Consider the following 26395-nt stretch of genomic DNA (forward strand, 5'->3'; position numbering starts at 1 on the left):
TCCAACCACTCAAAGTACTGGACAACCAACGAGGCGGAACAGAGTATAAGGCACCAAGTAGGCAACAATGAAACCACGGGTAGTTTCGTTTGGATTTAAAAACTTTGAGGTGGTCAACAAAAAAAGACCTGCAGTCTGTAAAACATGCGGGACGAAGGTAACAGACGGAGACGCGACAACTTCCAACTTCGTTCGACATTTGAAGTTACAAAGAACGGTAAATTCTGAATGAAAGCCAACACTAGCTTATCGGCTAATCGCTAGCCAGCTACATATCAATGAGACTGTAAACGTCACCTTGGCTTACGAACACGCTTTGAGCCCCCTTTCTGGGCCGTCTTGGATGCTGCATACCATAAGAGGAAGAAGAAGGGTGTTGGGACCTTGAACTTTTATAAACCAATATCAGCATCAATAATTAATAATAAAACAAGCTTCACATCAAGGGCAAACAAATAAGGTAAAACCAAAAAGTCCAAGGTCTTGAAAATATTCAGAAAGTATAGATATAAAAAAAAGAAGAGGGGGAAATCTTTGAAAGTACTTCCCCTGAATCCTCATTTCCTCATCTACCATGTATGCAGGTAATACACTCTACTTTGGGAGAGTTCATCTATGTCGCCGCACTTTGAGGGTGGCAAACCTGTCAATGAGCCTTTGGTGTTCAATACTTTCAAGCAACTCCTTCTCAATAGACATAACAGCTAGGTGCTGGAGTCTGCTTTGGCCTGTGGTCCTCCTGAGCCATGTATGGAGCCGACGCAACACACTAAAAGACGGCTCACATGTACAGCTGCTAACTGGTGTTGTCAAGGCAACCTGAATAACAGCTTTCAGTGAAGCGAACATTTCAGAATCTAGAAGTTTGTACACTGTTAGCATGTCCTGAACTGTACCAGCCTCACTCTATCACTTCCTCTGACTGCAGTTCAATATGGTAATGCAGAGCCAGTGCTGTCAGATGAGGCTCAGACAAGAAGTGGCCTGAGGTTCGACTGCATGCGTGAATTCCATTGAGTACCTTCTCATTCACACCAGAAAAACGCCTCTCAAGTTCACAGATCATTCTGTCCAGACAAGGGAACAACAGTTTCCTCTTGAGATCTTCAGACTCTGAAGAGCCACCGGTTTCACTGCCTGCCCCACAAGTTGACTCAACAACAAAGTCATCCATTCTCTTTGTCTTCCGCCTGTGTCCTGAGGAGGATTCTGAGACTGCTATCTGGTTTGCCTCACACATATCTTTTGTTCTGGAGTAAACACCTGCAGCGCTGGTATCACTGCGTTTCTGCTTCATGGTGTCAGTCACTGCATTTTTGTATGTCACTGCTTAGGCAATGTCAATGGTCTCCTTCTGTAGGTATCTGTGTAACCCTGCTGTTACAGACAGGAGGAGAGTGTGGAAAACTATCAGCAAATACACTGAGGAAAATGTACTGACTTTTGACCTCAATCCAACTGCAGTCACTGAATGAAGCTGGCATGCCCAGCGTGTAGTTCTCTTGGCTGCAACCCTAACTTCTTTTGAGTGTCTACTAACTTATGGTGGTTTACAAGGGAGACACCAAAGAAAGAATGAAGACTTTCCAGCATGTTGAAGAACTCCGTGGCTTCAGAGACAGCTTTTGCATGAGTGGCATAAAACCAGATTTAACTCATGTGCATAGCAGTCCACATAAACTGCCTGTAAGGGCTAGGAGCCTCGCATCCTCTACAGACACGTACCTAACAAAGTTCCAACTGTTCTGTCTTTCCATGGCCTCATCAGCCATAATGGCATACATTTTTGATCCCTTCATCTCACGGATGATATTTTCTTGATTTTGAGGCATCCCCAGATGACATAAGACACCTGCAGTGAGAAATCACTCCTCAGTCCTGTCAGCACCTGGACAGCAGGAAGGTGTGCTGCTGAATAGACAGGTTATGAAACAAAGATGAAAGATATTGATAAACTGCCACTGAGGACTCATTTCATCCTGATGGGTCTAACCAGTCTTCTTTTAACCTTAGGGGGAGAAGCATTCAGGGGTTGTGTGTGTAAAATATATATATGGTTAGTCCTAAAGTCAAATAAACATTATAGATCTATCGTGGGAAGGTGTTCATGAAATGTATTCATACAGGGAACATCGCACAGGATCGTCTCAGATAAATTAAACTAATTGCTGTAAACGTACAAACGTATCAGTGCAATATCTCAGGTAAGTCAGGACTGACAGCAGTAGAATAAAGCCGGCTCTCATGATGACAAGAAGCTTCTCTGTTAGTGAGCTGGGTGGCTCTGAAAAGAGCCGTTGTGTGTTCGGTCAGCGGGTGTGCTCTATCCTCCGAAGCCGTACAGGGTGCGGCCCTGCCTCTTCAGAGCGTACACCACATCCATGGCGGTCACCGTCTTCCTCTTGGCGTGCTCGGTGTAGGTGACGGCGTCGCGGATCACGTTCTCCAGGAACACCTTCAGCACCCCGCGGGTCTCCTCGTAGATCAGGCCGGAGATACGCTTCACTCCGCCGCGGCGAGCCAGCCGGCGGATGGCGGGCTTGGTGATGCCCTGGATGTTATCACGGAGCACCTTCCGGTGACGCTTAGCGCCTCCTTTACCGAGCCCCTTTCCTCCTTTCCCTCTTCCAGACATCTTCTGTTAGCTTGTTAGAAACGAATGAGCTGTCTCATGCTCACAGGGAGTATTTATCCCGTGACTGCGGACGTAAAGGAGGACAGTACGGGGGCACCTCATTGAACAGGGGCCAATTCGGGAGCCTTCACCATTTTTGTTTATCATGTTTCTGTTTTCTGTTCACTTTTGTGTTGCAAATGACCCTGATAAACGCTAAAAGTGACAGGTATTAAAGTAGCGTTTCAGATGATTAGATTTTTCATGATTCAGCAGGTTTACCTTCACACAGCAGCAGCTAAAGCCCTCTGCAGCTGGAAGGACAGCAGAGCTCCTCTCCAACAGACTGCTCCAGCTGTCACAAGGACAGGTTCAGGAGAACCTTCCTGCCCTGTGCAGTAACTCTGTACTCTGAGTCCAGGACTCTCTGCTCCATAGCCTGTCTGTGAACTGGACTTAAACCAGAACATACTGCACATTCTGTTTTAGTCTATTAATATTCCACACCTCTCACACTAATTGTACATATTACACCCTGCTTTATGTGATTTAATTTTTGTTAATGTTTATGTACATTTTTATTTTATTGTAACTAAAGAGACTTGTTTTTATGCTGCAACATACAAATGTCCCAGATTGGGATCAATAAAATCATTCTATAGGAACAACAGAGAAAAATGAAACAGTGCAACACTGCAGGCTATGTTGCTGGACCAGTCTATAAGTATACAAACGAATTGAACTACACACATGTCAAACAAACGAATACAATAAGCAAAATTATGCAGATCATTAACTATGGAGAACGCTCCCCCTGCAGCCCCCTACCGGCCACGGGCAGAACTGCAGTCTGTTAGGCCTCACGGTCCATCCCGGAGCTTTGCCGCTTTGCACACATCAGGGTAGTGGGGAACCAAAGCTGAGGGAATCTGGGGAAACCGACGGCTAAAAGATGATAGTATATTACCAATAAATACCGGACATCTAATGTTGTATGCTCAGCTGATTTAGGGGTAGTGGGCACTGGATATAGGGTCCTCTCAAAATGTTCATTAAAATAAACCTTTGTGACGATATCAAGAGAAGGGTATGTATTTATGAAACTGTAGGTATACTAGAATATACACCATAACACAGGGAAGTGCATAATCAAAACTGATGTAATTTTAGTGCAAGCCATAATTTAAAATGGTATAGTCATAGATTAACATATTCAAGAGACAGGTTTGATCAAGAACAGCTCTCTGGAGGGAGGTGGGGGGCTCTTAAAAGAGCCGTTGTTGGGGTGGTTGAAGCGGGTTCAGGGTGTTCACTTCTTGGCGGCCTTCTCGGTCTTCTTGGGCAGCAGCACAGCCTGGATGTTGGGCAGCACGCCTCCCTGAGCGATGGTCACTCCTCCCAGCAGCTTGTTGAGCTCCTCGTCGTTGCGGACGGCGAGCTGCAGGTGGCGGGGGATGATCCTGGTCTTCTTGTTGTCCCGGGCGGCGTTTCCAGCCAGCTCCAGGATCTCAGCGGTCAGGTACTCCAGCACAGCGGCCAGGTACACCGGGGCTCCGGCACCGACACGATGGGCGTAATTACCCTTCCTCAGATGCCTGTGCACACGGCCGACGGGGAACTGGAGCCCGGCACGGGAGGAGCGGGTCTTAGCCTTAGCTCTGGCCTTTCCTCCGGTCTTTCCTCTTCCAGACATGATTACTTACTCGGGTTTTCAAGAAGTGTGTCTGTGTGCTGGCCACAGCCTCCTTTTATATCCACCAGCTGCTCTCTGATTGGCCATCAGTGAGCGTATGTAAGATCGTCCAATCAGAAGGGAGCTCCTGTTAGGACTCCTTCCAGCTGGAAGACATGCTAAACCTGGAGCTTTTGTGGTCAATTCTGTATATATATGTATCACCTCTGTCAGATGAGCACAGTGTGACTGTAAGCCAGTATATATTTCATCACTTTATATGAGACAAAATGTGACAGTAACAGATGCAGGTGTCGTCTCACAGCTCGTACCAAACAGGAGCCACAACCTGAGAAAAAAGGGAAGATTAAATATACATACAATACAGTTAAATATGTTGATATACAGTACTGCTATCAAATGACTGTATACATAAAAATAACTTCACGTGAGCTTATAGCAGCTTTCCTTGGTGCAAAGTTGCAATACAATTGATATTTCAACAAAACAATTAACTTTGAGCAGCTCAATCAGAGAGGGTAAACTCAAATATGAGGTTTCAGTGGATTAAGAGAATGCCAAAACGTTTTACAATTATTATTCTTCCACAATAATATGATAACCAACCCCTGAACCTGAAACTAAAATGTGACAAATCCAATCTCAATAAGTGGAGAAAACACAATCATTCCCTGTGTGGTTCCTGAAGGATTACAAGTATCCCCATTTAGCATGTATTCTTGTGGTTGCAGTAAAATACTATATTGTGAATCCTGCACAATGTATTTCTACTTCTGTATTTTAGAACAATAAACACTGAGGTGGTTTAAACAAGCAATTATAAATTGAGCTACTTGCTTCTTTGCACACTGCCATTTTTCCTGCAGATAGCAATACCACATTGTACAGCTACCAGCTTTCTGTAAGGCGTTAATAGTTAAACATGTCAGCAGATTTAGTCAGGACTGAGAGGTTCGTAGAGAAACAGAAAGGGCAGCTTTTTGAGACTGAAATGTGTGTGCAATAATAACTGTAAAGTCCCCTGGGGCGTATGGTGTGTGATATTGAGCTGAATAAATACACTTTGGATTTGTTTCCGTTTACCTTTTGTTTGAGTAGACGTTTCATTTCTTTTTCACCAACGATTGTCAGCGACTTTCCATGAGCTGAAGAAAGCATGCACTCTTTCTCAGCTGTACAACTGAAAGGGTTTACCTTTGCACAGCCTCAAGTGTAAATCCATTTGTTTGGTCTGCAAATGGTGGGTGAGGCTTTCGCCAAACAGCACTACATATGCCGTTTGTTGGGAAACTTCAGCCAGAATGATTCTGTTAAAATCATACCTGCAAACTGAGAAGCACTTTCTCATCTATTCGATATCATGTTGTGGTTTCATTAAAGCGTGTTTTTAAACCCAATCAACTCATGACAGCATATGATGTTGTTCCTACAGCTGGAACATGGATTGCTTGGAGGCCGGCTTTCCATTTCAAATGTGTTTGTTGTAAAATACATTTATACAAGTGGAGCAAATCTTTATAATCTACAGTGCTGTATGTGCACGTTAACTCACAGACAACAAAACCGTACATATTTTTATCAAGCAAAAAGAACTAGAATCACTGAACCTCAAGTAACAGCTTTAAAGATGCTCTTTACTGTCACATTATCATGGAAAGGTGGCCCAAGATGTCACATTAAGGGATATATAATCATGTGCACTCTCACTATATTATATAATGTTATTAAAGTGATCTTAAAACAGCTTTTCATCACAGCTCCACATAATGCTTCATATTGATGTCTGTATATGTTTGCACCATAGCACCAAGACAAATCCCTCGTATGCGTCAAACTGCTTGGCAAAACACCCGTCTGTCTCTTCCTCACTTATTAGCGCTGCTTTTATTATTAATACATATTTAAGGGAACGATGTTTAACCTTCCATTCCTTACACACTTCATCAATAACATCCTGCTTTAGTTTGTGTATACTGTAATTCACCTTAGTGTTATTTATAAGTGCCTGGACTCTGTTCTGTTGGTGTGGTTACATGAAGGTGAAATGTTGATGTTGTTTAAATGTTCAACCACATCTGAACTATTTCATATTCCCTTCAGGGTTCAGGAGAGAGCTCTTCGGGGTGTGTGGGTGGCTCTGAAAAGAGCCTTTTGATGGAGCATTTTACTTTCACTTCTTCTCTGGTTTCTTGGCTGCAGCCTTCTTCGCTGGTTTGGCAGCTTTGGCTTTAACCACCTTCTTCACAGCTTTCTTTGGGGTCGCTGCTTTCTTGGGGGTCGCTGCTTTCTTGGGGGTCGCTGCTTTCTTGGGGGTAGCTGCCTTCTTAGGGAGGGCTGCCTTCTTGACCACCTTCTTCTTCGGGCTCTTTGTGGCCTTCTTCACGGGGGTTTTCTTGGCGGCAGCAGCGGGCTTCGCCGCCTTCTTGGGTGTTGCTGCCTTCACCTTCTTGGCTGCTGGTTTCTTAACGGGGCTTTTCTTCGCTGCTGCTGCTGCCGGCTTCTTGGCTTTGGCTGCGGGCCTCTTCGCCGCCTTCTTGGGCTTCTCTGCGGGTTTGGGCGCCTTGAAGTACCCGGCGGCCCCGGTTCCCTTGACCTGCAGAAGGGATCCCTTCTCGAGTAACTTCTTCACGGCGCGTTTAATGTGCGCGGTGTGCTCGTAACCCTGAGCGGCCAACTCCTTCTTCAGAGCCACGTAAGAGATCCCTTTCCGCTCCTTGGAGGCGGTCACCGCCGTGAGGATGAGCTCCGCGGCGCCAGGACCTGCCTTCTTGGCCGGCTTGGTGGACTTCTTCTTCGGGGACTTAGCCGGTGCCTTTGCCGGGGCGGCGGGTGCTGCGGTGGGAACTTCTTCTGCCATGATGCGTTCAGGAACACTAGTTAATGAGACTGATGGAAGACCCTCAGCAGAGAGAGGAAGTTAAACACCGCATGAGAACCGTAGAGACTCAACTCAGCCCGGCTCTCCGGAGCAGCAGGAACACTGGGACACTTTGTGCTTTCTGTTCAACTAGAAATGTAGAACAAGCTCATCTACAGGAAGATTCAGAGGGGACATTTGTATCGGACATTTGGCCCAGAAGTTCCTCTTCCTATAGAAGTCAAATAAAGTGTTTGTATTTATTGTGTTTTGAGAGGGAAGACTTTAAACCTGCTCTAACTGCTGCCGTGAGAGGGACTGCACGGTGACTCCCTCCTGTAATCTCTCTCCTAAAGCATTAAACATACTTCATACTCTCATTATTACTCTGTGTATGGGGAGAGGAAGTGTTTGTTTAAAAAGCTGAGGTGAAATCAGTCCGCTGTTCTGGTGAAATCTGGGTGGAATAGAGGTTATTGTGTGATCTGCAAACACACTGATGTGGGGATAAGACACTGGCTGAGCTCTTGCTGACAGATGATCACTAGATACCAAATATGAAGCTGTATCTGTTTTATAGGAAAGCATAAGAGAAACCCAGACACCAGGTTTCAAGGTTCCAAGGTTCCAAGGTTTTATTGGTCATATGCACAGCAGATACAACGTATATGTTGGCAATGAAAGTCTTATGTCCCATGCTCCTCCAACAACTCAACATACATGGTGCAGATAAGATAAATAAAATAGTGCAAAAAGAGAGAAGAATATTTACAATAACAACAATAAAGATTTGAGGATGTGAAATATATACATATGTGGAATACATTGAGAGTATTTAAATACTTTACTCTGTTGAATGAGGAGGTATGGACAGATGCATATATTATGTATAACAGATGTATATGGCAGATATGTATAATATATAGATATGTGTGTGTGTATGTATGTATGTATGTATGTATGTATGTATGTATGTATGTGTGTGTGTGTGTGTGTGTGTGTGTGTGTGTGTGTGTGTGTGTGTGTGTGTGTGTGTGTGTGTGTGTGTGTGTGTGTGTGTGTGTGTGTGTGTGTGTGTGTGTGTGTGTGTGTGTGTGTGTGTGTGTGTGTGTGTGTGTGTGTGTGTGTGTGTGTGTGTGTGTGTGTGTGTGTGTGTGTGTGTGTGTGTGTGTGTGTGTGTGTGTGTGTGTGTGTGTGTGTGTGTGTGTGTGTGTGTGTGTGTGTGTGTGTGTGTGTGTGTGTGTGTGTGTATATGTATGCTCAGGAGTTCAGCAGTCTTATAGCCTGTGGTATAAAGCTGTCTCTGAGTCTGGTGGTCTTGGTCCGGATGCTGCGGTACAAGTCAACGTGGTGTCATTTAAAGAGGCTAAAGTTAGTATTAGTAACAAATACACCTCTTTATATCCACAGTGTTAACGTATCATTAGAGCTGTGAAGAAGATCTGTGTCAAGGTAATCAAATGTGACAGAAACCAGCAATAACACACATTTAGAGAAAGGTGCATTATGTGAGGTAGTTTTGTACACATGTTTAAATATCAGGAAGTCTTTAGCTTACTATTTACGAGCATTGTTGACTTTTTCTATAAATGAACTAAAACTCGGTTTCTTATTTTAGATCTTGATGTTCAGACAGATTAAACTAAACCATAATAAAGTCAATAATTATCAGTCTTGGTTTTCTTTGCCTTAAACACAATATAACATACTTTAATAGCAGTTTGATAGAGGCACACTGTGGCTTTATTGGACTGCTTATCCTTTATTTCATGATAGGAAATGTTTGTATTCATGGTTCAGTTATACTTACAAACAGAAGGGCAAAGTTAGATATATGTTGGAGCTCTCATTCATCATCTTACGTTTCCTATTCATGGTAATAAATCACAACGGAGTCAGGAGAAACAGGAACCTGTATTACTCAGTACAATATCAGTACCGACTGAAATGATAAAGGATGTTACTCTTTAAGAAGCTGTGGGTGGCTCTTAAAAGAGCCGTTGTGTTTCGGTGGTGTGGTCTAAGCCCTCTCACCGCGGATCCGGCGGGCCAGCTGGATGTCTTTGGGCATGATGGTGACCCTCTTGGCGTGGATGGCGCACAGGTTGGTGTCCTCGAACAGGCCGACCAGGTAGGCCTCGCTGGACTCCTGCAGAGCCATGACGGCGGAGCTCTGGAAGCGCAGGTCGGTCTTGAAGTCCTGAGCGATCTCCCTCACCAGGCGCTGGAAGGGCAGCTTGCGGATCAGCAGCTCGGTGGACTTCTGGTAGCGGCGGATCTCCCTCAGAGCCACGGTACCGGGCCTGTAACGGTGAGGCTTCTTCACGCCGCCGGTGGCCGGGGCGCTCTTACGGGCAGCCTTGGTGGCCAGCTGCTTCCTGGGAGCCTTTCCTCCGGTGGATTTACGGGCGGTCTGCTTGGTTCTGGCCATTGTAGTTTCTCAGGGTTCAGAGAGAAGGAGTGCTGTCTGTCTGAGAGCAGCGGCTTTATGAAGAGCTGCCGGAGCAGGGCCAGCGCTGATTGGTGCAGGCCGGGGGACACGTGCTCTGTAGCTGCTTTACTATTGGACAATGTAAACCACACCTCCACAGAGGAAACGTTATTTTAAATAGTTTTAACAATGCATGAATAACATATAACACCACATTAAAATACACCATAACACATACACACATAAATACATGAATAAACACAAAGGAACAAAATATTTCAGAAGGACATAAATGCAATGGATGATCTTAGCAGTTAATAGTGTCATTCATGATCTAATGTATGAGTATGATTAGATTATTTAGTAGTTAACATTTCGCTCTGAACTTCACACAACAGAGGAAAAGAGGGCAGGGATGAGTAAAAGTTAAATGTAGTTAAATAGTTTCCTTTGTTTTAGTTTCATCTTTCTATTTAATGAGAAGTGAATTACATCAATTCAAATCTGCATTTGAATAACTGAAGTAGACTTTCACTTTGAACCCTGATCTTTGAATGACTGTTAGTGTTAAATTAAAATCTGAGAAACTAACAATTTATGTTGAAACTCAAACTTAATTTATAAATCCGAAATACTTTATTTATCCAAAACTGGGAACTTTTTTCCCCCGTTGCAGCAGAAAAATACAAGAAGTCAATAACAAATAATTAGAACTAAAAGATAGAAATATAAAACAAAAATAAAAAAGAATAAAACAGAGAAATATACAAATGTGCAAAAAGGCAATAATGTAAATCAGTATAACGTTAATGTAAAGTGTGCACGTTAAGTCCAGCTCACAGACAGGCTATGGAGCAGAGTCCTGCAGCCAGAGGGGGGCTATAGTACAGTTACTGCAGAGGGCAGGAAGGTTCTCCTGAACCTGTTCTTTGAGAGCTGGAGCAGTCTGTTGGAGAAGGAGCTCCGCTGTCCTTCCAGCTGCAGGTGGAGAGGGTGGGGGGTGATCCATGATGGACAGCAGTCTGTTCGGGGTCCCTCCTCTCCACCACAGCCTCTAAAGGTTCCAGTTTGATGCAGATGACAGAGCACGCTTCCCTGATCAGTTTATTGATTCTGCTGGTGTCACAGGCTCTGGGTCTTTACCCAATCTCAACTGCGAGGAGGATTACCCACATATCTATACCACGCAGGGACATGTAGATGACGGCATAATGATCTACCCTTAAGTAGGTTACAGGTTCAGGGTCTCAGTGTAATTCATATTGCTAGTTTGTGATGGATGAGTACATTACCGAGGTGGAAATACAAATGAGTTAGAGGCTTACTCTGACGTTAATGTACATGTGAAACATGCCCAGCTAATGTGTGTGTATTTGTCTCGTTGTAGAAACAGTAACAGGCTGTGAATAACAGGAAGGCAGCTCTCTGGATAGGTTGGGTGGCTCTTAAAAGAGCCGTTGTGTTTGTGGGTTTGTCGGGTTTACTTGGAGCTGGTGTACTTGGTCACAGCCTTGGTGCCCTCGGACACGGCGTGCTTGGCCAGCTCTCCGGGCAGCAGCAGGCGGACGGCGGTCTGGATCTCCCTGGAGGTGATGGTGGAGCGCTTGTTGTAGTGAGCCAGACGGGAGGCCTCCCCGGCGATGCGCTCGAAGATGTCGCTCACGAAGCAGTTCATGATGCCCATGGCCTTGGAGGAGATGCCGGTGTCGGGGTGGACCTGCTTCATCACTTTGTACACGTAGATGGCGTAGCTCTCTTCCTGTGCTTTCTCCTCTTCTTGCCGGTCTTGGTGGCTTTGGACACGGCTTTCTTGGAGCCCTTCTTGGGCGCTTTGACGCTGGGCTCAGGCATGATGTCTTCCTATGGGTTAAACCGAAAGAATGCCTCTGTCCTCCACTGGACGCCTCTTTATCTTCGCCTGATGCAAATCAGAGTGTGCGGTTGCTTGACTCTGATTGGCTGTTGTTTGTGATCACCACTGAGCATGCGCCAGACTGTTGCTCTTTTTTTTCTACGTTTGAAAATGTCCTTATAACACTGTTATATATTCTAATATATAAAAATGTTGGGAAAATAGTTTCCCTTGATATTTCATTCAATCTGTTTGGTATTAAAAATCACTAATCTTGAAACTTTGAAATCTATATCTATTCTCATCACTGCAGCAATATGCAATAAGAATATGAACGTTTAATATACTCATTTAAAGGGGATGTCACAACTAACACATAATAACATACAACAACCTATAAATTAAACATTAAACCAAATAAAAGAGTATAACATCAAGTTCATTCAGCACTTCAATGTTTAACAGTGATATCTTGTTTCAACTGTTACTGAATAATTCTATTTTTAATGTTTTATCTCTTATTTTGTACCTTGGTGTAATCTGTACGTCCTGTTGCTGCTTTCAATCCTGCATTTCCCCACAGGGATCAATATAGATCCACCTTAACCTATCTAATGTTTCCAAACCTGTTCATGTGTTTCCCTAACGAGAGACCTTTAATGTGTCATGTGAACTTGGTCTTTCACAGTATAGCAGAGGCATTGTTGAATATTTCCTCATAAACATTAAAGTTAAGAAATCCAAAATGATGCAAAAGCAGTTACAGCCTCAAAGCATGTTGTAGCATAACCAGCAGAAGTGTGAAGAGATATTTACAACAAATAAGTCACGGAACAACAAATCATTGGCTTTCCCTTTACAGGTTCATTAAAGAAAACACTGACAGACTTTAAGTTCAGATTGTTGTTCAGTTATTGTTACTGCAGGGCTTTGAACGCATCCTTATCTCATCCCTTCAGTGTTTTACTTTCAGAAAAATACTATCCACTACATTATGGTATGTCTCCATCATTCACACTCATGCTGCAAACACCTCCAGGGTTTAGGATAAGTACATTAATGAATTCATTTATTTAGAAGTTTTAATTTAGGATGTCTGTTATGAAGAATCAGTAACCCCAACAATAGTGCATCCCTTCATCACATATGATGAGCACTTGCATAATGAAGTACACACTATAATGAACCAGGTCATGTGTTTAATATCTACTGTGGTTTATACACTACTATAGCGATATCAACGGGACGTGTTCAGAGTATTATGTTAATAATACTTTTGATCCACCATCATTAATTACAGTATCTAGGGAAGCTTCTCTGTTAGTGATCTGGGTGGCTCTAAAAGAGCCGTTGTGTGTTCGGTCAGCGGGTGTGCTCTATCCTCCGAAGCCGTACAGGGTGCGGCCCTGCCGCTTCAGAGCGTACACCACATCCATGGCGGTCACCGTCTTCCTCTTTGCGTGCTCGGTGTAGGTGACGGCGTCACGGATCACGTTCTCCAGGAACACCTTCAGCACCCCGCGGGTCTCCTCGTAGATCAGGCCGGAGATACGCTTCACTCCGCCGCGGCGAGCCAGCCGGCGGATGGCGGGCTTGGTGATGCCCTGGATGTTATCACGGAGCACCTTCCGGTGACGCTTAGCGCCTCCTTTACCGAGCCCCTTTCCTCCTTTCCCTCTTCCAGACATCTTCTATTAGACTGATAGAAACGAATGAGTCGGAAGGTCAACCAGCAACAGTGTTTATATTGAGTCCGCGGACGTGGTAGAGCACCGCTGTTTTGTCTTTCATGCTCGCAGGGGGGAGGGGGGGTGTGTAACTGAGTTCATTTACTCAACTACTCTAAATTCTACTTTAAGAACATGAAACGTTAAGACTGTGAAGAAAGGCAGATTAACATGTGTTGTACTTCATCATCATTTTCAGAAATAAATATCTTATTTCTGAATGTGATCGACTTCCGGTACATGACGTGAGGTATTTCACTGTTTTGTTTCCCCAACGCCAGCTAACACAGAGCTAACTTTAAATAAAGCGCAGGATAAAACCCTTAATTCACAGCATCGAAAACATGCAGTGGTAGGTGGCAGATGGAGCAGGGGCCCGGGGGTGAGAAGGTCGGCCCATGTTTAAGAATAGGACCGTCTAAGCCAAACACTTCACAGACTGTGATTAACTGCAAACTGTCCAACAGTTCAACGGCCACGTCATCCAGACCATGGCCCATGTTTCTCTGAAGGACAAAGAGACCCTCTACAGCTGCAGGGAAATAAGACCCACATATTTTAACAGATGGATACAACGGTTTTTTGTACAGAAATGTCTTACAATGCTCAAACCTCCTCCATCAAGAGAAACCGCAGCTTCAGAGACGATGCAGATATAGAAACACAAATGTTCCAAAACACATGAAGAATCATCTCAGTGAACTCTGGACTGAAATACTAGACAGGTGTGGTCCAATTGATGCAGTGTATCTGGACTTTAAGAAGGCGTATGCAATTAACTCCTGTAAGTCCTGTACTTAAGTGAAATGTTGAGGTACTTGTACTTTACTTGAGTATTTCCGTTTTATGCTTCCTTGTACTCCACTCTACTACATTTATTTAGTTGCTAGGCAGATTAGGATTAATGATGTGAAATATAATCAACCCTTAAAGCTGCACCTTTAACACTTTAATGATCAATAATTATAAAAGATATCAGACACATTATTCTGTTTGTCTATTTGTTTTCATCTTCTATGTTCTAAATTCTATGAGTTAGAGAACAAAATGTACCAATTTTTGAGGGTTATTGAATTCTAGTCTAGAGACACTAAATTAGTAAAATAAATCCTGAATCTGCAGATGGATGTTTTTCAGTCTGAAAGAATACGTGTAATGGAAGATAAATATCCACCGGAGCATGAATACTTTAGCTGCGGAGCATTTCCCTTGTTACCTGGTGAGGATGGATCATAACGACGTGAACGCAGAGTGCTTGAAGGTTAATGGAGCCTCAGGTTAGCTGACGGTGTGTGTTCGTCACTTAGAGAAAACCCAATTAACCGTGACGAGCGTCAACGCGAAAAACAGTTCGTAACGGAAAACCAAAGAAGTGTACCTTTCTCCGAAATCTCCCTCTCATCTCAAATCTCCCAGAAACCAAATCTGCTGATCTTCATCCCCCGAGAGGAGAGAAACAAAATATAATTTCAACTCTTATTTCCATTTACCGTTGAATCAATAAAAAAACTCTTGCACTTTAAGGAAAATTCAAACCTCCATGTTAAAGATGTCAGACAACTTGGGGATATTTGTTGAGTTGAGGAACATGAATACATTTGATTTGTTTCCATGTATTAGAATAAGTTTCATCTCTCATGCTGACAAGAGTTCTACATTTCTTGTGAAATATAATATAAAGTTTTGTGTGATAATATATCTGTACTAATATACCCTGCAGGTCCTTCCTTCCTGCAGCGCCCCGGGTAGACCCCCCACACTTAGACTGATGTGCACTGTCTAACAGTTTAACGTGTATTACCATGCTGCACATATCTGCTGTTTTACATCCTGACATGTGTGCACATTTCTGCAACTATTATACTAACCAGTACTAACAGTTAAATATCTCTCTGGGCAAGAGGCAATAAAACCAGAGACTTCAGTGGAGATTGTGATATTGAATAGTTGAAAAGAAGGTCAAAATAAATCCTAAACTCTGCTCATATGCTCGTGTACCAAATACATTTCAATGCTTTTCACTCTGCCACTCAGGGTGTATTCAAAAATGTTCCATCAGCCTCTATTGATTTACTTTCACTACTGAATTCAAGACCGTTTTTCTTCCTTTCCCAGCCCCCAGAACAACACAGATTGTGGTGCCTATTTCACTCTGATTAGACCTTCTCTTCATGAGACGTTTCTCAGGTAGCGTCTCCCTCCCTGTCCTGCTAATGTTACTGCAGGACAACTACTCCTTTAGTATCTCTTTCAGTAGACGGAGGACAGGGAACCCGTGTCCAAACCTCACTGAAGAGTCATTTCTGAGAAATCTCAGTACAATCTGAATGCATGGAGTACATTTAGTCAAGCTTAAGTACTTAAGTACAATTATGAGGTACTTGTACTTACCTTGAGTATTTTCTTTTAGTGCTACTGTGTACTTTTACTCTATTCAACTTTACTCTATTAAATTTATTGAATAACTTAAGTTGCTAGGCAGATCTGGATTACTGATGGTAAATATAATCCCCCTTAAATCAGACTGTAGTTCACCTGCAGTAAATCCAGCAGCTACCCTGCAGTATACAAAGCCATTCGAACTAGCTGCACCTTTACCAGCTCTGAGAACACTTTAATGATCAATCATTATAAAACATATCAGAGATATTATTCTGAAATGGACCAATCAGACAATGACTACTTTTACTGTCGCTACTTTAAGTACATTTAGATGAGAGTACTTTCTACTTTCACTGGAGGAACATTTAGAATACTTTCACTGTGACAGAGTATTCCTACACTCTGGTACTTCTACTTTACTCAAGTACAAGATCTGAGTACTTCTACTTTACTCAAGTACAAGACCTGAGTACTTCTACTTTACTCAAGTACAAGACCTGAGTACTTCTACTTTTACTCAAGTACAAGACCTGAGTACTTCTACTTTACTCAAGTACAAGATCTGAGTACTTCTACTTTACTCAAGTACAAGATCTGAGTACTTCTACTTTACTCAATTACAAGATCTGAGTACTTCTACTTTACTCAAGTACAAGACCTGAGTACTTCTACTTTACTCAAGTACAAGACATGAGTACTTCTACTTTACTCAAGTACAAGACCTGAGTACTTCTACTTTACTCAAGTACAAGACCTGAGTACTTCTACTTTACTCAAGTACAAGACATGAGTACTTCTACTTTACTCAAGTACAAGACCTGAGTACTTCTACTTTACTCAACCTCAAGACCTGAGTACTTCTACTTTACTCAATTACAAGATCTGAGTACTTCTACTTTACTCAAGTACAAGACCTGAGTACTTCTACTTTACTCAACTACAAGACCTGAGTACTTCTACTTTACTCAATTACAAGATCTGAGTACTTCTACTTTACTCAAGTACAAGATCTGAGTACTTCTACTTTACTCAAGTACAAGATCTGAGTACTTCTACTTTACTCAAGTACAAGACATGAGTACTTCTACTTTACTCAAGTACAAGACATGAGTACTTCTACTTTACTCAAGTACAAGACCTGAGTACTTCTACTTTACTCAAGTACAAGACCTGAGTACTTCTCCCACCTCTGATACTAACTAAAGAATATGTTAAATATAACTCCTCAGCTCTTCAACTTTTAATTGAAATACTATATATTTTGAAGAGTACATTGTAATAGCTCTTTTGTAGGGTATGTATTTAATAAGATGAGATAGATTCATTAAGTAAAGTCAAAGTCTATTCAAACTATAGATATTGTACCAACGTTTTTGAAAAAGCTGTCAGAGCTTTTTCAAAATTAAATTGAAAAATTCAAAATAATAAAACGTAATTCAGTTAGATCTAAATAAAACATATGTATTTATGACGGATATGGAGTCATAGAAACATTTTAAAAATCAAACATTAAATCTGCAACCCGCGGTTCAGAGACGCTGATCTCAGCAGCAGATTGGTGTTCAGTGTCCGTCAATAAGAGGCGATCACATCACACAGATCATTAACTGTGAGTGTTTAACTGAGTGATACACACACACACACACACACACACACACACACACACACACACACACACACACACACACACACACACACACACACACACACACACAGGTTGGAGGTGTATAAAAGGAGAGGAGGCCCTCTTCTCTGCCTCACATCCACCAGCTCACCTCCTCCTCCTCTTCATCACAGCCTCTCCTCCTCCTCCACAGGTGAGATAATCCTTCATCTCTTTATTTTTTATATATTTTTTATTATAATTGTTACGTCTTTTATTTTTTTAATATTTTGCCTTTTTTCCAAATGTTTGTTCTCATTATACACTTTAGATATTTTAGATTTCGTAGATGAAAATGTAATAAAGCAAAATAACAAGTTGATTTAGATCTTCCTGGATGAAGCTGTCCTTCAGTATTCTGATGACTGTATTTGCAGCTCTCTCACCATGGCGGCTCTGTGGCTCCAGTCCGTGTCTCTACTGGTTCTGATGCTGGTTTCTCTCCCCGGCTCCCGGGCGGCTCCAGGCCCTCAGCACCTGTGTGGCTCTCACCTGGTCGACGCCCTGTACCTGGTCTGTGGGGAACGAGGCTTCTTCTACAACCCCAAAAGAGACGTGGATTCCCTGATGGGTGAGACCCCCACAAACATCCAGTATCATTAAAAAAAGTGCACCGTAATTAGTCACACTGAGACTTTAAGATCATTTAAGTTACTAAAAGGTGCCGTCTACAGAATAATATGTATTATCATTTTGGATTATAATGTGTTGGGAGTCATTGGAAGTTGTTTTGGGTGGAGTTGTGTAGTAATCTGGTCTTTTTGTAGTTGTTTTGTGTATCTGTATGAAATAGTTGAGGTCTCTCTGAAGACATTTGAAATCTTTTAAACTTTATAAAAGTCAGGAACACAACACAAAGGTTAAATCCCTGTCCCCTCATAGGTTTCCTCCCCCCGAAGGCGGGCAGCGTGGCAGCGGCTGGAGACAACGAGGTGGCGGAGTTCGGCTTCAAGGAGCAGATGGAGATGATGGTGAAGCGCGGCATCGTGGAGCAGTGCTGCCACCAACCCTGCAACATCTTCGACCTGCAGAACTACTGCAACTGAACCACCGCATCTGTCTATCCTAGCCTAGCATAGCTTAGCATCTAGGCTAACTTAGCCTGACCCCCCCCCACCCACCCCCCTGCATCAGAAGAGGGCAGTGCTGTTGCCTCTGAAAAAAAAACTGCTGAGAAAAGGATGAAATTATTTTTCCTAGAAAATAAAGTTTTGTGAATTAAGACCTGATTGAAATCTGTGTGTTTTTATTTAAGTGATTATGATTTTATTACTATCTTCATTTGTATTTAATTCTAAATAAAATACATGTATGTATTTATTAATATTTTCTTATAAGTTTTATATAACTTACTTTTTATAGAACCTGTTATTATTATTATTATTAGAAGAAGAAAAAGAGCAGCAAAGATTATTCTTTTTTATAGCAAAGAATAAAAGTAGATTTTAAAAAAATGGTTAACAATTTATTAACTAACATTAAAAGTGTATTATCATCAAGAAAAACTTCCCAAAACTAAAACGACCTATTACTAATCCAATAATATTAATAACCATACCAAATATTATTATAAACATAAAACAAATACAGCAATAAATATTGAAAACTAAATTAATCAGCAATAAAAAATACAATTTCAGATGAGAAGTAGAAGAGAATTCAAAATGCAATTAAAACAAATACGTATCTTAAAAGGTGGCACTAAAAGTACTTACTCATTACAAATATATTATCTGTTCATTATAGTTGGTATTATTAACCAGACACGTTGAAGTTAATAAAGAGGTTGAGGTGTCAGGTGTCCCTTTATTAGAGCTTGTGCATTGTTGTTCGAAAACAACAATAGATGTACTTTTTCCCCTTTGTATTTGTTCAGTATATTTTTGTAATATTAAGCAGACACGTTACATTTACAAAAGGGTTTAATAAATAGTAAATATACAATATTTAACTCTTTGAAAAAGTCCAGTTCAATTATTTGTATATGACAGTTCTCCACCTGTAGGGGGCGTTTTGATTGTTTTCACCTGCTGCTCCCGGCGGGGCTGTGCAGGGCGGGGTCAGGTGTCGCTTTTTTTTTTAACTCATCCTGCACTCTGCAGAATCACTCTGGTTTTTTTTTCCTCCGTGGAGTAGAAAACACCCCGGGACCAGAGAGCCTGAGAGACCGGCGGAGAGCAGCTTCAGCCGGCCTTATGCTCCAGAGCTGCTCGGTGCTTCTCACGGTTCTGTCCCCCGGAGTTTCTGCGGAGAGTCTGCCCGGAAACGAGCAACGCGATGCGGGATGTTCACCTGGACAACGAGACCTGCAGGAACGGTAAAAACACTTCCATAAAAACGCTTTTCTCTATCCGTAAATATCGTCTTTCTGCGTCTGTATCTCATGAAGGAACAGTGGGAGACCGTGTTAGAAGCTGCCCTAGTTTTAGTTTACCTCATTAAGGTTTATTAATGCAGTGGCGTCGTGTCATAAAGTATACTGCACCTTAAGTACCATTTAGAGGTCTTGTTATACTTTGTTCTTCTACTCCTATACTTTTCTCTTTGATGCCAATATTCTGTACTTTTACTTGAGTAAGATTTTGAACGCAGGACTTTTACTTTTTAACGTAGTGTTTCTACTTTTACTCAAATAAAACCAACGTGCACACACATATATACTGTATGACATAAGAGAACAAGAGAAAAGCAGCAAATCTCCAGATCAGAGGCTGAACATGCATTGGTTTATATCTAATTATAATGGAATGTATTTTCAATTCAGCTTTGGTGCTCTTCATTTTTAAAAAACAAATTTTACCAACAATTTCTGACCTTTTGCATGGCTATGTAATTAAACCATATACACACATAAAAGTGTGTGTGTATACACACACTTTTAGGCATGTTCCTCCGTCAGTGAGCAGCGAGGCCTCGTGTTTGCAGAGTAAATATTGAGTGTCTCCTCTTTGTTATGCCAGCTCTCCTCATCAGGTTACTCTGAATCAGTGGTCAAACCAGTATTACTCCACACACACACACACACACACACACACACACACACACACACACACACACACACACACACACACACACACACACACACACTATCGGGTTCACAGGGAGCAGAAACACACTCTGTAAATACTCACTGGGACATGTCTCCATGCTTTAATGTTCAGCCTTTTGTTCTTCTCATACGGCCTGCCTCTTTTGACCGTCTGTCTGAAACCAGAATCTAAACTCTCTGCTTTGTTTCAGTAACGAGTCCTTAAACACCACACAGCCCTTTAACTTGTTTGTGGAACTGTATTGAGAGTCTAAACAATAATAGCTTCTGCTCTGCAGGGTCGGGGGTGCAACTGTGGTGCGGCTCTCAGTCTGTGGTGTGTTCAGTCTCTGGAGATCAAACAACGCTACACACACACCTGGAGAACAGCACGCTTACTACAGGTAACACACACACACACACACACACACACACACACACACACACACACACACACACACACACACCTCCTGCATGCCTGTGGGAGGGGTCTTTGTTTAGGGTTCAAACTCTTCTCACTGCTTGTGTTTAAACATCCGTGTTGTTCCAGGATCTCATTTGAAATCTGTTTATTAAAGAGGCGGTGTTTAAAAAATAGGATACTTATCATCGTCATCGTCAGATGATGATGACGATGATGTCCCCAGCTGTGATAAAGTTACTGTTTTCTGTCTGCAGATGTTTATCCAGACAGCAGCTCTTACCGCCCGTGGGTCGGCCTCTCTCTGGCGCTGCTGTCGGCCGTCCTGATTGGTGGAAGCGTGATCCTGAAGAAGAAAGCTCTGCTCCGATTGGCCGACAGTGGAAACACCAGAGCAGGTGAGCAGAGGGAGGTCTCACTGCTGCCTGAATTTTAAACTTTATTAATAAATTACTTTCACATTGAAACATGAACTGAGTTTAAGTCAAATTTAGAGGATTAAGTAAAGGTAATCTTTGACCTGAAGATGAATTATACTCCTCAGGTGACGGAGGACACGGCTACCTGAAGGACTGGCTGTGGTGGGGAGGCCTGCTGACCAGTAAGAGGTTTATTTGTATTATTTATTCATGCTATTTATCGTGTGAAGTTATAGGATATTGTTTTCTTTTCTATGTTACTAAGAGTCTTATAATAAGATGCATTTCATTTATGAAGTGAGAACCCTGAAGCAAATGACTGATGATTGCTATGATTTCTAAACACGATCAGCGCCTCAGTGTCACCTCATTCTTTATCTTCATAGAAAATGCCCTGAAACTATTACATCTTTTAGTTGCTTCTTCCAGCTCATCCTCGGCTGTAAATTACATTTGTTTTTGCCCAAAAAAAGAGATTTAAATGCAACCTAACTAAGTGAGTTAAAGGTATATCATTGTCTGATTGCCTCTGTGTTTCTGCAGTGGGAGTGGGAGAGGTCTGTAACTTCGCCGCCTACATGTTTGCTCCGGCCACGCTGGTGACGCCGCTCGGCGCCCTGAGTGTCCTCATCAGGTAGTTCTCAAAATACAATATACATCTCAGTTTAGCTGCACAGAAGGATTTCAGCTTTTAGGAATCAGAGTAGCAATCAGTTACAAAGATAAGAAGTAAACATGTTGTACGACAGATTTCTGTCCCCGTGTTTCTGTGATTAATTAAGGAATTTATCTGCTGCGTCTCAGTGCAGTTCTGTCCCCCTACCTGTTGGGAGAGCAGCTGAACGTGGTGGGGAAACTGGGCTGTTTACTGTGTTTGTTGGGAAGCATCCTGCTGGTGATCCATGCCCCACAGGAACAGGAAGTGACATCACTACAGGACATGACCAACAAGCTGCTGGAGCCCGGTGAGTTTCAGATGAGTCCATTAACTAAAGTTCAGAGGATCCAGAGCTGAGCGGCATCCTTCCTTTGCTTTTCTATCAACCCTCTAACACATTTCCCTTAAGATTCGTTTTACTCACATTGGGACGACTTGCTTGGACTCCGATGGTGTGTTCATATTGTGCGTTTACTCCAAAACAAACAAGAAAACAATTATCAACACAAATCAGACAACAGAGGCAAAACTCAAATTAATATATATATACATATATCCCGTCTCCGCCCCTCTCCGTCCCTGCTGCCGACATCCAGACTAGAGTACAGCATCCTCTGTGGTACACCATCCAGACTAGAGTACTGCAGCAGCATCCTCTGTGGTACACCATCCAGACTAGAGTACTGCAGCAGCATCCTCTGTGGTACACCATCCAGACTACAGTACAGCATCCTCTGTGGTACTCCATCCAGACTAGAGTACTGCAGCAGCATCCTCTGTGATACTCCATCCAGACTAGAGTACTGCATCCTCTGTGGTACCCCTCCAGACTAGAGTACTGCAGCAGCATCCTCTGTGGTACACCATCCAGACTAGAGTACTGCAGCAGCATCCTCTGTGGTACCTCATCCAGACTCCTCAATAAACTCCAGTACATCCAGAACTCAGCCGCCCGTCTCCTCACCCACACCCACTCCCTTGACCACATCCCCCCTGTCCTGCAGAACCTCCCCTGGCTCCCCGTCCCTCAGGATCCTTCTCCTCACCCACAAAGCCCTCCATCACCAGGCCCCCTCCTACCTCACAGACCTGCTCCAGCACCACACTCCTTCCCGCAGCCTCCGCTCGTCAGACTCAAACCTCCTCTCACTTCCTCCCAGGACCAAACTCCGGACCTGGGGGGACAGAGCCTTCTCTGTCGCTGCCCCCTCCCTCTGGAACTCACTCCCCAAAAACATCCGTGACCGCCCCGACCTCACCCTGTTTAAATCCCAGATCAAAACTCACCTTTTCAAAGCTGCTTTTAATCTGTAAATGAACGTTGTGTTTTACATGTATTAAGTGTGTGGTTCTAATTATGTATTTCTGTCAAGTGTCTTTGAGTTTTTAGAAAAGCGTTCTATAAATAAAATGTATTATTAAATCACAAACAGGTCGTGTTTCTGTCGTTCTATAGGCTTGTATAACTTTAACAGTAAAAAACTGTCAAAGAAATCGTTCGGACAGGTTGCCCATCTCTGTGTCTTTGGAGGCTGGTGCCGTGGGATTTGTAGTCCTTTATACGGTCTGGACTACAGATGTTAATAAGGCGGCCCCTTTTTATAAAACAAGATACTGGCTCTATCAACACCAAAGTTTCGATGTTGAAAATCAGTTTTATCAATTAAAGCCTCACCTGTTTGTTGTTTGATAACTCGTCTTCATCACGTCTCCGCAGGGTTCCTGGTGTACGTGTCGGCCGTGCTGCTGCTGTGCTCGGTGCTCGTTGTGTATTTCTCTCCCCGGGTCGGTCGCTCCAACATCCTCGTCTACATCAGCATCTGCTCGCTGCTCGGGGCGTTCACCGTCGCCTCCGTGAAGGGCCTCGCCATCGCCATCAACACCGGTGAAATAAAACGATATGAAACGCCATCTCTCCGGATCTGCTGCTGACTGTAAACTCGCTCCATCCTCTCTCTCTTCCTCTCTCCAGTGGTTGATGATATTTCAGTGCTGGCGAACCCCCTCACCTGGATCCTGCTGTTAACGCTCATCGTCTCCATAGTAACACAGGTGAGCTCCAAATGCACAATACTGAGGCCCCATTATAATTCAGGACTTTGACTTCACTAAAGGATCTAATACTTCTACCTGTGTGGATCTGATGCTCCGGATGTTTGTTCCCGCAGGTAAACTACCTGAACAAGTCTCTGGACACCTTCAACACGCTGCTGGTGTACCCCATGTACTACGTCCTCTTCACCTCCGTGGTGCTGTCCACCTCCATCATCCTCTTCCAGGAGTGGAGGAGCATGGAGCCCGTGGACGTGGTCACCACGCTGGGATCTTTCCTGGTCATCGTGGTGGGCGTCGCCATGCTCCACCTCTTCAAGGAGCTGCAGGTGTGTGGTGCCCCCCCCCCACACACACATTTAAACAAGTGTTTATCTTGCAGTGAACACAACTCTTTGTTTTGTTGCTTTATTTCCTTTTAACCGCCTTCCAGATGACCATGAAGCAGCTGACCAATCAGCTGTCGGCTCCGGTGGAGAGGGCGGGGCTAGCAGAGGAGGTTCCAGCCAATGGAGGAGCAGCAGGAAGCAGGAGTAAGAAGGTGGATAAATACGGACTTATGGACAACATGGTGATCGAGAGTCTTCCTCCCATGAGAGAGGAAGGACCGAGGGTCTTCATCATCAGCTGAAACTGAAGAAGAGACTTCTGGACTTTGTAGTTTTCTACTGACTGATTTAAATCTCTGAGCGCTTTTTATTTGAAGTGTTTTTACTCTCAGCTCACCGTCCATCACAGAACAAATCTCACCTGAACGGAAACTCTTCCCAAGGAGTCACTTCATGCGTCTAATTATGGGATGTTTAAACAAATATAATGTAAACACATTCAAATGATACTGAAGTTTGATTGAAATGTGACCTTGGAGGATGTTTAGGAAACGCTCTGCTGTGAATCTACGACTCAAAGGTCCGAGTGATATGGAACTCTTTATTTGTTTTAACAGCAGCTGCTTTGTAAAGATGTCACCTGACACCTGTTTGAGCGAGGACTCATGTAAAATAATAACCTGTAGGTGTTTAAAGTCCCACACACACACACACACACACACCCCTGCTTCAGTGTAACCTGAGAACACAGACTCACAGTGAATGCTGCAGACACTACGCCTTAGAACTGTTTTATTTCTAAACATTAAACCCTTTTATTTTATTGTCTTAAATCTCTCTGTTAGTAATCAGATAGATGAAGATGTTGGCAATTATTGTAATAATACTTTAATAGTTTTAAGTGCAGAAATATTGACAAATGAAATGAATATCGTTTCATCAAACATTGTTGTGAGCTTAATAAAACCAAGACATTTATAAAGCTGTGGTACATTCCTCATCGTCCTTTAAACCATCATGAATTCTAAGATTATTAAACAGGTTGCTGCTAAAGCGTCCTCGTTTCAGCTCTTCTGAAGTTCTTCTACATGTCCACTTGGTGTCGCTGTGATACAGAACATCAACTCAGAGGAGTGGTGAGGTTTGAGGAGCTGAACATAGGGCCATCCTGCTGATGTTCAGGTGTATACCAGTCTGTAGAGTCTCTACTTTAAAGAGTCCTCTCCTGCTAGTGTTCATGTGTATATCAGTATGTAGAGTCTCTACTTTAAAGAGTCCTCTCCTGCTAGTGTTCAGGTGTATACCAGTCTGTAGAGTCTCTACTTTAAAGAGTCCTCTCCTGCTGATGTTCAGGTGTATATCAGTATGTAGAGTCTCTACTTTAAAGAGTCCTCAGAAGTATGGAATAACTCCTTTGACCTCAGACTGTAAAGAAGTATTTGTTATTCTGTGAAACTCTCAGTAAAAAGCGTGACGCAGGTTTCCCTCCACATGACGGTCAGCTCCAATAATTGCAGTTCTTATAGCGGCTGTAATCTCAGCTCTATCTGCGGTGGCTGATAACGGCTCTCTCTGTAAACTAAAGGACCTTAATTACATCCTGCACGCTTTGATTGGCTTTCCCTAATTCTCTGACAGCCAATCGGCTCCTCTCGTGATTGACGGTCACTTTAAACTCCCATAATCCTCTCTCAGAGCGTGAACTTCTCCGTCCTGTTTAGCCTCTTCTCTTCCTATCTGACAGTTTTCAACAGATGTTTCTCTGCGTAAATCCTCCCTAAGTCCTCCGTCATGTGAGATATTTATAATCCCTCGATACAAAGCGCAGCTCATCACATATACGCTAGTGGTTAATTCACATAATGTGGTTATGTAAAGTGTGTATTGTGACATTAACTATGATTTCTGCTCCACTGTGTTCCTCCCACACAGAATAACATGGGCTGTGAAACATGTCAGTAATGTGTATTAAAAGAGGAATTAGGTGCTGTAAACGAATCCTTAGAAACTCCTTTTTAAAGAAATAAAAAGAGGAGGCTTTGCTCTAAAATATCTTTAAAACTATGGAAGGTAGAACCGACTGAAATGACTCAATTTGTTTTTTCTCCGCTTTTAAATATGCAGATTTAAGTCGGATAGAGGTCAACGTGTTGTATTCTCATCTTATGTACAATTAGAGCTCAACATTTACTACGGTGGCCGGCAGGTGTAAAAGCGTCTTCAAAAACTCCTCCATCAGGAGCTGCAGCTTCAGAAAGGATGCAGATAT

The 26395-nt window shown here is 42.9% G+C and overlaps 3 protein-coding genes and 3 pseudogenes across 3 annotated transcripts; 2 read left to right on the forward strand and 4 right to left on the reverse strand.

The window, feature by feature from the left end:
- Positions 1-2307: 2307 nt before the first annotated feature.
- Positions 2308-13135, reverse strand: LOC134872402 (uncharacterized; annotated as a pseudogene).
- LOC134872392 (histone H2A-like) lies at positions 3903-4318 on the reverse strand. Its single transcript, XM_063895672.1, has one exon. It carries the CDS (start codon positions 4305-4307, stop codon positions 3924-3926), a length of 384 nt encoding a protein of 127 aa, XP_063751742.1. The 5' UTR covers positions 4308-4318; the 3' UTR covers positions 3903-3923.
- LOC134872386 (histone H1-like) lies at positions 6478-7237 on the reverse strand (annotated as a pseudogene).
- LOC134872398 (histone H2B 1/2-like) lies at positions 10969-11452 on the reverse strand (annotated as a pseudogene).
- Positions 13136-17324: 4189 nt separating the features above from the next.
- Positions 17325-18448, forward strand: LOC134872400 (insulin-like). The gene is made up of 3 exons (XM_063895679.1): positions 17325-17373; positions 17597-17790; positions 18102-18448. Exons 2-3 carry the CDS (start codon positions 17607-17609, stop codon positions 18263-18265), a joined length of 348 nt encoding a protein of 115 aa, XP_063751749.1. The 5' UTR covers positions 17325-17373; positions 17597-17606; the 3' UTR covers positions 18266-18448.
- Positions 18449-19326: 878 nt separating this feature from the next.
- nipal4 (NIPA like domain containing 4) lies at positions 19327-25108 on the forward strand. The gene is made up of 10 exons (XM_063895670.1): positions 19327-19536; positions 20547-20651; positions 20926-21066; positions 21213-21269; positions 21631-21721; positions 21892-22052; positions 23463-23630; positions 23718-23797; positions 23914-24126; positions 24231-25108. The coding sequence occupies exons 1-10, from the start codon at positions 19497-19499 to the stop codon at positions 24426-24428; spliced, it is 1254 nt and encodes a 417-aa protein (XP_063751740.1). The 5' UTR covers positions 19327-19496; the 3' UTR covers positions 24429-25108.
- The last annotated feature ends 1287 nt before the right edge of the window (positions 25109-26395 follow it).

Source organism: Eleginops maclovinus, chromosome 11 (assembly GCF_036324505.1).
Source record: "Eleginops maclovinus isolate JMC-PN-2008 ecotype Puerto Natales chromosome 11, JC_Emac_rtc_rv5, whole genome shotgun sequence".
NCBI classification, from domain to species: domain Eukaryota; kingdom Metazoa; phylum Chordata; class Actinopteri; order Perciformes; family Eleginopidae; genus Eleginops; species Eleginops maclovinus.